This window comes from Lepisosteus oculatus, chromosome 3, assembly GCF_040954835.1.
Source record: "Lepisosteus oculatus isolate fLepOcu1 chromosome 3, fLepOcu1.hap2, whole genome shotgun sequence".
Classification (NCBI taxonomy): Eukaryota; Metazoa; Chordata; class Actinopteri; order Semionotiformes; family Lepisosteidae; genus Lepisosteus; species Lepisosteus oculatus.
Window position 1 is genome coordinate 32996152 of NC_090698.1, and position 12514 is coordinate 33008665.

The 12514-nt window shown below is 35.5% G+C and overlaps 1 protein-coding gene across 3 annotated transcripts in view; it reads left to right on the forward strand.

Moving 5' to 3' along the window:
- The window catches only part of LOC102694462 (spindlin-Z), a 57013-nt gene extending 45087 nt beyond the window's left edge, over nt 1–11926 (forward strand). For all 3 annotated transcript variants that reach the window (XM_069187125.1, XM_006627006.3, XM_069187126.1), the window contains exons 4-6: nt 1904–2157; nt 2523–2756; nt 8720–11926. In XM_069187125.1, the coding sequence (XP_069043226.1) occupies nt 1904–2157; nt 2523–2756; nt 8720–8919 (688 nt within the window). In that variant the 3' untranslated portion in view covers nt 8920–11926. The remainder of the gene's footprint in view (nt 1–1903; nt 2158–2522; nt 2757–8719) is intronic.
- Nucleotides 11927–12514: the final 588 nt, after the last annotated feature.

Genomic DNA, 12514 nt, shown 5'->3' on the forward strand with positions numbered 1-12514 from the left:
AAGAGAACACAACGTTTCGGCCGTGGAGCCTTCTTCAGGTGTGAGAGAGACAGGGCAGTAGGCAAAGGTAAAGTAGCGGGAGAACAAAGGTTGGGAGGGAGGAGGAGTGAGAGGCGGGAGCCCGCCTCTCACTCCTCCTCCCTCCCAACTCCCGCCTCTCACTCCTCCTCCCTCCCAACCTTTGTTCTCCCGCTACTTTACCTTTGCCTACTGCCCTGTCTCTCTCACACCTGAAGAAGGCTCCACGGCCGAAATGTTGTGTTCTCTTTCTTCTTTTTTTCAGCATGGAATAAACCTATTACTTGTTCCTTTGCAGCCTACGCATGCTGACGCAGCTACCCACCTGAACTACATTTATCCATCTAGCCTCTCTTTGATATTTGCTGTTATTGTGCTATTGCTATAATTACACAAATTTACAACTTAGCCATTATTTGTTTCTTTCTTTTGCTAGAATGACAAAAGCAAATTCTTCATTGTTTAAATTCCTAGTAAAATAATTAATTTGTCTTTTGTTTAAACATACCACAAGTCGTAAATTAGAATCACTGGGCTTTGAGAGTGGCTAGCAAACTGTGCAACATATTCATGCATGTCCTTTTGGACATTTAATGAAGCTTATCAGTCATGGATCCTTCATGGATCTCTTCATTGTCTTCAATCCTGTTTAAATAACAGAAGCTAATTTATAAAACTTGGCTGTTTTAAACTGATCTTGCCCAAATAAGGCTGTTCTATAGATCTATGCTGGTAACTTTACTATTTACATGTTGCCACTTAGGTTTATATTTTTATTTTACTCGCATGCACTTGTTTGCATGCATACCAAATAGCTTCTGCTCCTGTGGTTTCTGCACTTTGCAGGTGTCTTATCTGATATTATGATCTGGAGTAAAGTGAACTTTCTTAAAACTGTGACAGAACTAAGGTTATGCTAGCCAGTTTCCACCATCAGAGCTACAAAGCTGGCATCTTCAGTGTTAACAAAATCAAATCCTTGATGGAAGCAGGAAACCTTGGTATTACTATTGGTCCCGTGTCATATAAAGAGCATGTTAGGAATGTCAAAATCTTCAATTATTCTGCGTCCGATACGTGCCTTTATTTAATCAGCATTAGACTACAGTAATATTTTACTGGGGTAGAAAGCTGGCTCTGGAATCTCCAAACCTCTGTAGCTTGTTGAAGCTGTCCTGCTCAAGTATAAGTTACTGATTAGTCTAGGTTCAAGTTATCTTAAAACATATTACATGAGAATAGACCATCACATATGCTAAGATGTGCTGACTCAGTTTTCCCAAATTCCCAGTTCAGGTACAGACTACATTTGATTGTTTGTCCCTGAAAAAGCTGGGTTCAGAAGTCACAGATTTAAATATTCTTATTTATAGTGACTAGACTAGCCATTTTTAACATTTTCTGAAGTGCCTTGATACAATATTCCATGTATAAATCAAAACATTAAAAACATTCAGTGCTTATACATTATAACAATAAAAAGTGTTCCAGATAGATTGCTATTGTTCTACAGCCAGCTACCACATTCTAAATGTGACTCCATGATTTATGAAAAATGCTAACTGCACATTTTCTGCACTACAATATTAACAATGAAGTATGTCCTCTGCTGTTAAGACAAATGAAAAAGCTTAAGCACTGTCAAGAATTTGAAACGCATTGAAGGTGTTCAGTGTATGTAAGAAGAACGAGATCACTGAAAAATTAATGTTTGATCTTACTTATCCCTGTGGAGTTCGTTCTTGATAAGTAAAATGATTTTGATCTTGAAAGAAAGACAGAAATTTCTAGAAATGCTTTACATGAAAGGGTCAATCATAACATCAGAGACTTGATTTCTTTTTATTTCTAGCCTGTTTCTAACTTGATTTCTAAATTGATACAGAAAGCACAGGAGCAATGTGGGACCAAGCAAGCCTGTTTCTCAGCCCCGACGGAACATTGTGGGTTGTAGGATACAGCATGGCTGGATGGAAGGCACCGGGCCTCTCACACAGTGGAAGGGGACTGTTCTTGATCAAGTTCCAGTCAACCCATCTCTTTACCTGATAAAATATGATGGCTTTGACTGTGTCTATGGACTTGAGCTTCACAAAGATGAGAGGGTTCAAGGTCTTGAAGTCCTACCGGACAGAATCGGTATGTTTTCTCTGTTTTCATCCATCCATGTTAGTGGAAAAGGAAATGTGAAATTATTGATACATTAAAAATTAAAACTCATGATACTTATTACTGTAAAAATGTAATTCGAAAAGGGTGTCAAATCTTCATGAGAGTGTGATCTGACATAAAGCTTTGAATTTTCATACCACTGTTAGGATTGGATGAAATCTGCAGATCTTCAATTTACTGTACAAAATCAAATACCATGACTAGGATTTTTTAATGGTTTATTGAATAAAGATTAGTTATTTCTTTTGCAGTGTTTTTTGTCTGTCTCCTTTATATGCTTTTTTATTTTTATCATTCAGCTTCTCAGTAACTTTGATGTCTTTTTTTTGTAGCTTCTTCTCGAATCAGTGATGCACACCTGGCAGACACAATGATTGGAAAAGCTGTAGAACATATGTTTGAAACAGAAGATGGGTCAAAGGACGAGTGGAGAGGCATGGTGCTTGCACGTGCTCCAATTATGAACACATGGTTTTATATCACTTATGAAAAGGATCCTGTTTTGTACATGTATCAACTCCTAGACGATTATAAAGAGGGTGACTTGCGGATCATGCCCGATTCAAGTGAGTATCTATTAATGATGTTAGTTTAGATTGATTTATTTTATTGGAGAAGTTAACAAACCAAATAAAGGAGGCCCTCTTTTTAAAAAAAAATGTTTTCAGTCTAGACTTAAATGAGTCTGAAGTTTAAGATTGCTTTTGTTAATTCATTTGATAGGGAGCACAATAGCTGAAGGTCAGCTCATGCTGTATTGAAAGATTCGGAACATTGTTCTTGGACGCAAAAATCTCTTACCCATTAAGTACTTTTCTTCCTTTTTCCAGCCATTTTAGAATTTGCACTACTTTCATATGAAAAGAAGAATTGATTACATGTAAATGGACATTCAAGAAATTCCCGTTTTGACTTTGAAATGCTAGTTACAACACTATTTTTGTATTTTATATGTAACACTATAGTTAATTCCATACTGTTTTGGCAGACTTCAGGTATCAAAACAAAAGAAGGAGGGGAGAAGGGTAAAGTAGAGTATGGCTGTAAGTTTTAGACAAAGGGAAAAAATGGTATGAAAATCTGAGGCATTTGAGGGGAGGGGTGAAAGGCAGAAAGCTGTCAATTAAAAGGATTAGAAAGATCATTGAGTGTCAGCGGAAAGATATTGAGACTTAAAGATGAATTTGGCCGCTGATGTCTTTTTGTCATAGGTGTTTTAGATTCTCTGTGAAAAGACAGAGGTCAGTGGGTTCATGAGCTGGTGAGATAAAATGTTGGAATGTTGGCTTGCAGAGATCCTTGTTCTTCACTGTTTTATTTCTGTACAATATTCCCTGAAGTAGTTGGTTCTCTTGTTTCCCCGGTGTAAATGGTAAGATGATTTCTGCAAGAAATGCCAAAAGTTATATTGATGAAGAAGCATGTTCCCCTTCTGGATAACCTGGAGCAACCGTAGCCATCACGTATGTGTGATGTAAGATGTATTTACCGTTAATAGTGGTTTTTGTTCCAACAGAAACTACCTGGTGTGGATGTTAAGTGTTTAAACACCTAGGGAGCATTACAGCAGAAATGTACACACTTTTAGGTTGTCAGTGGTTCAAGGTGACCTCAAATTTGTATATACTTTTAATTTACAGATTGCGTCCTTTCACATCTACTGTCTTCTCACATTTAGTTTGGAGGAATGCGAATTGCTTTCTTGAAACTTTTAAAAGGATTTGTGTTTATTCAATAAATAGTTTTACATTTGTGACAAACCTTTTGACACAATTCCACATTCAAAAAGTGAAAATAAATTAAAGCATTTTCATTGTTTGATTGCATAATTTAAAATTATAAACTATAGAATGAGTCTGACTCTTAAAGTGTTTAGCAGGTACACTTATACTTATTTCCCAGGGAAAACAGTTATTTGAAACATACAATGAATGCATTGTATGGATCCTATAGTGTTTGATAAATAACTGACAAAAAATGTTCTGAAGAGCAGGGCATGGCATTGTTGTCTAGAAGTCTCCTTAATACATAATTGCATGGATATATCAGAGCTCTTCACTAGAGGAATATCATTTAAAATAAGTCATTGTCACTTCTTTCATGTATTCTCTGATATATGGATCATTAATTGTGGGCTGATCTTATGATGCATAGACTGCATGTGAAAGGAGGATGGACAAGCCAGAGGAAAAGGGATGCAAGTAAAAAAACACAAAGTTTAGCTTTTTTTTACTTTAATGATTTTTACATTTCATCTTTTAGTGTACACTTGCCCTTTTTTAGAACTTGTCTTCTCTTTTCAAGACAAAAAAAGTTCAGTTCTCTAGCCAGTCAGAACAGGAGAATAGAATCCTGGCATCACCCCTGAACACATTCACCCTTTTGTGAATTGTTTTTGATGTAAATCGATTCATCCATTTGAAAAAAAAAAATTCAGGGAAACCAAATTATCTTTGTTTGCCTTGCAAGCTGCCATTTTTCATCTCACATCCAATATCTTTTTCTACATGAAGAATCAGTTATTCCCAACTGTAAAAAGCTTTTTGCTTTTGGAGTTCGGTAAACCACTACAAGCTACAGTACACCTCCAATTCAGCTACAGTTATGCATAAATAAAACAGTTGTTCATGTTCTTCCATTCTGACTTTTTTTCCCATTCAAAAAATCTATAGATTTCCGTTTGAGAGCAGAGCATTTGAACTCAAGATTCCTGTGCAGAAGTGCTGTCAATATAACAGGACTTTTTTGAGCTTATGAGGCATCTGATGGAGTAAACCCATATATTCTGTATTAGCAGTTATACTTGCGATTGTTGCCTTTTCTGCATTTTTTTTGGTCATTTTACCTCCTTACTTCATTACCCTTTTTTTGCAGGAGCATACTTTGCAAAAAAGCAGTCTTTTAATGGGAGTGACTTACCATAGTTACTGCCCTCCAATTTCAATAGCTAAAACCACTGTTATTGGCCAATGGGGACGTTTACAGCTGTCAGGCATGAGTGTGACCTGGGCATAGAACTGTTAAAGTGATTAAAGCTTCTATCATTACCTGGAAGCTGATCCTTCATGGTCTGGTAATGACCTTGAACCTCCTGTAATCACTACAGAGCATATAACACCTGAAAAGATTAAAGGTTTAGTGGTTGGGTGGATCGGATTAGCTTCTGAACTTCCTAATTTTCACTGTTCAAATACAGGGATTGTTGCTTTGAATCAAATTGTGAAACCATGTCTACTTCACAATTTTCCTTCTAAAGATAACAATGAAGTGTCCCTCACTGCAGTAGAGCATATCCAGCTCATATCTGTTCATCTGTTCATAAGAATTATCAAATTGTGAATCATGATGTAAGTTTTACTTTTAATAATTACTTTTCAGCATAGTCATAAGAAATGCTAACATTTCAAAGTAGGTTTCAATAGTATTTAATGAAAATAAAAATTCAGTAATTTCTCTCTTGCTAACTATAAGTAACATTGTACATACTGTTTTGTTCTACAATATTGTAATAGCTATATATTATTGCTATATACATATTGTTATACTCTTTTGGCATTGAATGAGTATTCTAACATTTTGGTTTATTTACTCTAATTGAAAAGCTAGTTATACATTCCCGTATTACATTCCCGTATTGTGAGAAAAACCAAAATGTATTAAAGGCAGTCTGAAATTTAGCTTGCTACTAATGGAAAGCCAGTTCAAGCTCTTTGACAAATTGAAAAAGGCATCAATTAGAGCAGTGGTTCTCAAACGTTTTGGACCAAGTACCACTCCTGATCAAACCAAAGCATCCAAGTACAACCTACAAGTTATCTTCTCATAGGAAACCAAGAAATTCTCAATGACCAACATGAGCGTGTGTGCACACACACTCATACACACATATAATAAATATTATAATAATAAACTTTATTTCATATAGCTCCTTTAAAGATGACATTTCTCAAAGTGCTTTACAGAACAAAAACAAATAAAAATAAACAAAAAAGCACCATTTCAGTGAGAGGGGTGAGCCTGTTTAGTCGAGCAAAGCAGATGTGAATTCGTTTTTCGAGCCTTGATACAATTCACAACAGAGTCTAACAGATTTTAGATCTTCAGGCATTTTCTTGACGGCAAAGGTCTCTTGGTGGATGTTGCAATGCGCCACTTCATTTTTAGAGCAACCTCTCTAATTCGTGCAACTACACTGCTGTGCCGGCTTGTCATTGCTCTAGCACTGTCTGTACAAACTCCGATGCATTTTTCCCAGTAGATGCCATTCTCTTCGATAAATTCATTCAGAAGCTGAAATATGTGCTTTCCTGTAGTTCCTGTTGGTAGCGCCTTACAGAACAGAAAGTCCTCATGGGACGTACCCTCAAACTCGTATCTAACGTAAACGAGGGAATTGGCCAAATCGACAACAGACTCATCTAATTTCAATGAAAAGCATCTGCTCATCTTAATGTGCTCTACCAGCGTACTTTTGATATTATCCGCCATTTCAGTAATTCTAAGAGTGACTATGTCTTTCAGAGGGGGCAGCAGGTCTAGCTGTTTAGCAGCTTTTTCTCTACACATAATATGTGTGACCTTTTGTCAACGGTAAATAAGGTTGTTCAAAAATAGTGTGGGGCTTACCTGCTTTAGCAATACGCAAGCTTGCATTTTTCCCCATTTCCGTTTCAGGAGTCTGTCTCAGAAGTTAAAAGAAGTTTTAATTTCATGCGCATGGGAGCGAAACACAGAAATGCTCGGTGTATTTTTCTCAAATTAACCTAGAACAGTTCTTAAATATTTTTCTGTTATCTATCACGCTTTCCCGTGCTCACAAGATTTCCAGCGTTCCTAGCACGCATTTCTATGCATTCCTGTGTTTACAACATTGGCATTGTTCCAAAATCACGCACATTCTCCTACCTCTCTGTTTGCTGGAGATAAGTTTTTTTAAATCCAATTGGTCACTTACTTCGTAGCATGCATTCCTAAAGAGTGGTATAGAATTACATTGTAGATCTGTGTCCACTCAAGTATTAGCGTGCGTTGTATCGTAGTACGTAGGCTGCATATTCGACGCGTCTTAAAATAGAAAATATGAAAACCGTCCCGATTTTTCAGCGCATACAACGAAGTTCCAGGGTCATATGGCGTACCAGCTGGCGGTGCTCCACGTACCACTGCTGGTATGCGTACCACAGTTTGAGAACCACTGAATTAGAGGTTTAAAGGTGATTATATAGATCTTCAGCCAGAAATAGGTAACCTTTAAAAGAATAAATGTATTAACTATGGAAAATACATCTTTACTAAAAACAGATGAGAGTTCGGTTTTATTGCTGCTTACATTATTTCATTCCTATAACTTTGCTAACTGCATGTCGCTACCTTCTTGACTGGGTGTTTTGCTCTTGTGATCACCACAACAGAGAGCAGGTCCTGGTGGAAATGTCCTTCAGTCGTGTGTGACCAGAAACAGAAGTGGTCCATCTGACCAAGACTAAGACTTAAATATGTAACCAAACTATATAGTATGCCGGGTTCACACGCAGGCTTCAATAGTAACAGCATAAGCTGTGGTCATATAACAGTTTGGCCCTAATTATACACTGAACACTGTGTGACAAAACACTGATCAACAGACAGCCAAAACTTGCTTATTACCCTTTTTTATACTTTGCAATCAAGAGCAACAGGAAGTTGCTTTTAGTACCCAAAACCTTTTTTGACTTTGATTTGGATACAAAACACAATAAAAGAAAAACATAAAAGTTTTAGCAGTGCAAGTTCATCAGTTTTGTTTTAGTAACTGATGCTCTTTTATACACATCATTTTAGGGCTTGTTTTAAGTTAATAAACTGTGCTTTTGTCTACAATTTAAGAAGATGTCTCATATTGAATGATCTTTCTAAGTGCAATTCACAACATTTTAAACTGTCTAGTAGAACAATTCTCTATCCCTTTTTAAAGCCTTAAGGTTTTCTTTTATGTATGCAACAGGGTTGATCAAATTGACCAACATTATTTTGATTTAGCCTCCTGTCATGAGTTTGAAATAAAGAACTTCATGTCCACATGATGCTTCATTATAATGGTTTGTAGGTGGATATTGTTTGATCCTCTAAGAGTTGAGGACCTTATGCCTTAGTTTGACTCAAGGGAGCTGAAACATTGATACTGAATGATTGAACAGTTGATCTTGCTATGTTCAGTTCTTGTGTAGGTGGCTAGGAGAAGATCTTAATAAACTCCGTGGGCTATGATAGCCATTAATGACCCCTAAAAATTTACCTCAGAGTCCACAGTTTGCCAGCACAGAAGCAATTAGTAATGAATACTATTCTCTTTTGCATTACTTCAAAGGATAGGGGGACCACAACAAGTTATATGACTGTCCACCATCCTTCCCTCATTTAATATTTTTAATCATTTAATTTCAGAATGCAGCTTTCTTGCTTTCCTAAAAAATGAGTGCAGAAATCAGTTGTCCTGGCAGGGTATGCTAATCCCTGTTGTTGACTGACTCATGTTGTTAAATTCTCACAGATGATTCACCTCCAGCGGAGCGGGAACCTGGCGAGGTAGTCGATAGCCTGGTTGGAAAACAAGTGGAGTATGCCAAAGAAGATGGCTCAAAAAGGACTGGCATGGTCATCCATCAGGTTGAGGCCAAACCATCAGTTTATTTCATAAAGTTTGATGATGATTACCACATTTATGTTTATGATTTGGTAAAAACATCTTAAGTGTGTTGAGAGGGACAAAAAAAGCATCAACAACACAAAAAGTAACTGCCAAATCATTTGAACTTTTCACTTGACACCTTGAGACAAATGGATATTCCTTTGCAGGCTCTCTGAAGTCTGTGGTTTCCTGTGAGCCCCCTGAGGCTGCCAGCAAAGGTTTTATTTTCTTCATTTCCAAGAGAAGGGAGAGCACTGCCCAATTTAACAATATTAAAAACGCACCACGAGAACATTTCCCAGAAGGTTACAGTTTTCACAACTTTTTGCCCCCTTAGTTAAAAATTGAATTTTTGACATCAATACTAAATTTTGCAAAAGAAATGGATTAACAGAGATGACCAAACATTTTCTGCAGAAAGGAAAAAACAATCTTCAATTAATCGTGTTTTGATTAAATAATCTTGAAGAAACTTTTTATTTCTTGACGTTTTTTTATCATTTTAACTAGGGTGGGGAGAATATTGTTAACTTGTTTTTGTTGTCTCTTATAAAAATGGGAGGTTTATTTAAAACTCAGATTGTTTATGAAGCATGTAGACATATATCCTTAAAGGATTTAAAGAATTTAATGTAGATGCTTATTGTTAACTACATTTGGGCACTAAGCACTAACTTTAAATTTACGTGTCAAAAACTAGATACGATAAGCACTTGTAAACCTAAATTTGATTTAGAGGCGTACTGTATATAAATATCCTGTACGTTATATACATTTCCAGTACTATCCAGAGCAATGATAATGAAAGACTTTAAAGATCCTGAAGGAACCCTGTTGCATTTGTTAGATGATCCTTGCAAACTACATAAACCTTATTTAATTTGTGTTTTAATACTTTAGAATTAAAAGAAAATAAAATCCTTATTCAAAAACAAAAACAGTCTTTGGGCACAAAAACAAATTTTGTCCATATTTTCATAGGAAATGTATAACTATCTTTTAGAATATTTTGTCCTTCCAAACTATATGTGTTGAAAATTCTTGCAAAAGATCACTTAACTACACATATTGATTTAATTTCGAATTCAGCATTTGACCATTTCAAACAAGACCAGTATAAGCTTTTGGTTAGGTAGCTGCATAACTGAGAATTAAAGGTCATCACTAAAATACCTTAAAGCTAATCTTGATAAAGTGTTAAATTATACCTTAATTACACCATTCCTCTCAAATGTTTTATTTTTTCCAAATGAAAGCAGTAAAATAAGTTGTCTTGGTTTTATAAAATGCTAGCATCAAACATTAAAAAATATATAGTGAGTTAATGTTCATTTAGCTACTTTAAGAGTTTACAATAACTTGTAGTTTTATGTTTCAGTTCCCCTTTTCAATTTAAGCCTTAAGGCACGTGCCTCATTACAGCTGAATGGTATAAAAACATCAGATCAGCACAATAGGTTTTCTAGGTGTACCCATCCTTACAGATTTTGAGTTCAAAATGGGTGACCAAAGGTTCCTTGATAATGTTAACAGTGGCTACTGTTGTAACATTAAGCACTAAATTGCCAGTTGTAAATGTTATTCATTGTGTTAAAGAACAGTGTTTGAAATTCAGCCTCTGCAGATCTTATAATAATTTTATTTTTACTCAGTGATGCTAAAATTGTGTGGAAATCTCTAACCTGAGCCTCTACAGATGGGGGAAAAAACATGAAATCACGAGTGGCAGCAACATTTGAATTATGAGTTTGATTTCCTTGTATTCTGCTTGTTTTAACCTTAGCATGGATGCCTGGATATTCAAACGGCACATAAAAATATTTATACCTGTGTATTTTGAAAGTTATTAGTATTGTTTATATTAGTGAGTATTAAGATTTTATCAGCTTATTTTGCAAGGCTAGGGTCTCTGTATTCTGTAAGCTGACCCCCTTGTGGTGCTGCTTCTTGCTTTGTTTACATAAAAAGCAGTGGATCCTGCTAAAATATTGCTCTACTTACTCATGGATAAGAGAAACGTGCTCTTTATCATGCTGTAGCACTAGCAGGATAATTCAGTGCACTGAATTCTCAATCCATTTCTCTGCCCATCTGCTCTGGGCTCAGGTTTCAGATCTACATGCTCGGCTCGTGTTATCCTGGTAACTAAATGCAAAATCCCTTGTTATAGGGGTTCAATCTTATCAAACTTCAAGGGGCTTGTGACCACGTAAGCCCAAAATATATATATATATGTAAGATTACTGGCCTTTCTCATTTACCTACTGTAATATTGTACTGTGTTTGATGTCGGTTTCACGTTGAAAGTTTTAAAAGCAGACCATTCTTTTTGCATGCTTAGAGAGGGTAGAGCAATTAATGTAACTAGTGCGAGTTGCATGTTAAGACGTCTTTTGTTTTGTTTCTGTTTTTTCTAGAACCAGTTATTTAAGTTCTTTGTGTATGCTAATCGTGATGTTCCTTTTTTATTTTGTTTTCATTTTTTTATAATGCTCGATAGGGTCAAATGCACTGGTGATGAAAGTGGAGTGCCAAGTTAAAGGCAGTTACCAGTGTTACTCAGCATTTGAGGGATCATACTTTTAACAGATGTAACTGTTCACTGCAAAAAACTTATTTTGTCTTTTTGAGTGCCATAATTGAAATCCATACACAGGAGGGGAATAAAGCCTTATTAATTCAAAAATATAAATGATACACTAATTTACATATCAAAATAAGATTCACTTAAAGACTAGTTTTTTTTTAAGATGCCTAATAAATATCTTTAAAAATCACTATATGGTCCCTTTTAGATGCTGTTGCTCTTTATTTTGTATAATACAGTGCAATTTGATGGTTACAGATACATGTATAGTTCAAAGGTCTCCATGTTTTCTTTTGCGTCTAGGTAAATGGCTTCTATTGGACCGCTTGTTTAATCAGTTTTACGAACAATGTAGATAGATACTGTTATTTGCATTAGAAGTATAAACACTTTAAAACCTGTTACTTAATTCTGTAAGTAATTTTTATAATTATGATGTAAGTCTATCCTTATAACATTTAAAAATAAAACTTTATGTGAAATTCAGTGTTGGAACATTTGTAATTGGCAGCAATGTTTCTTTGTCTTGAATCTTTTGAAATCTTGACATTCAACTTGTAATAATAAGTTGCACTTCTGGCAGATGATTTGAGATGACAACATTAACATGCACTTATTTTTTAAGTAATTTGTTTTATTTACTGTAGGTCTAGCAAAGTGTAGAAATGTATACACAGAATTTGACTGATGTGAAAAACTAGTGATGGTGACCAGTTGTTGGATACGACTGATTAAAGCAGTATTGCTGTTAAAGACGTCCTTGGTACTTTGATTATGATATGGAAAATGAAGCTTTCTTGTGAAGGATGTCAGCCAGGTGTCAGAAGAGGATCTTGAATCTTATGTATTTTATTTAACTGCCATTTTACCTTGCTTTTAAGCTTTCTTTTCTGATTATTAAATCTTTGCTTTTAATAATCAGAAAAGGGTGATTGTATATGGAAACTTAAAAAAAAATGAATGTAGGCGGTTACGTTGGTGTACATGGATCTTTACTAAAACCAGTTATGTCTGGAAATCATATTTGGAGCTTGAAATGTTTAAAAAATAAAGCAATAAATGACAGGTAG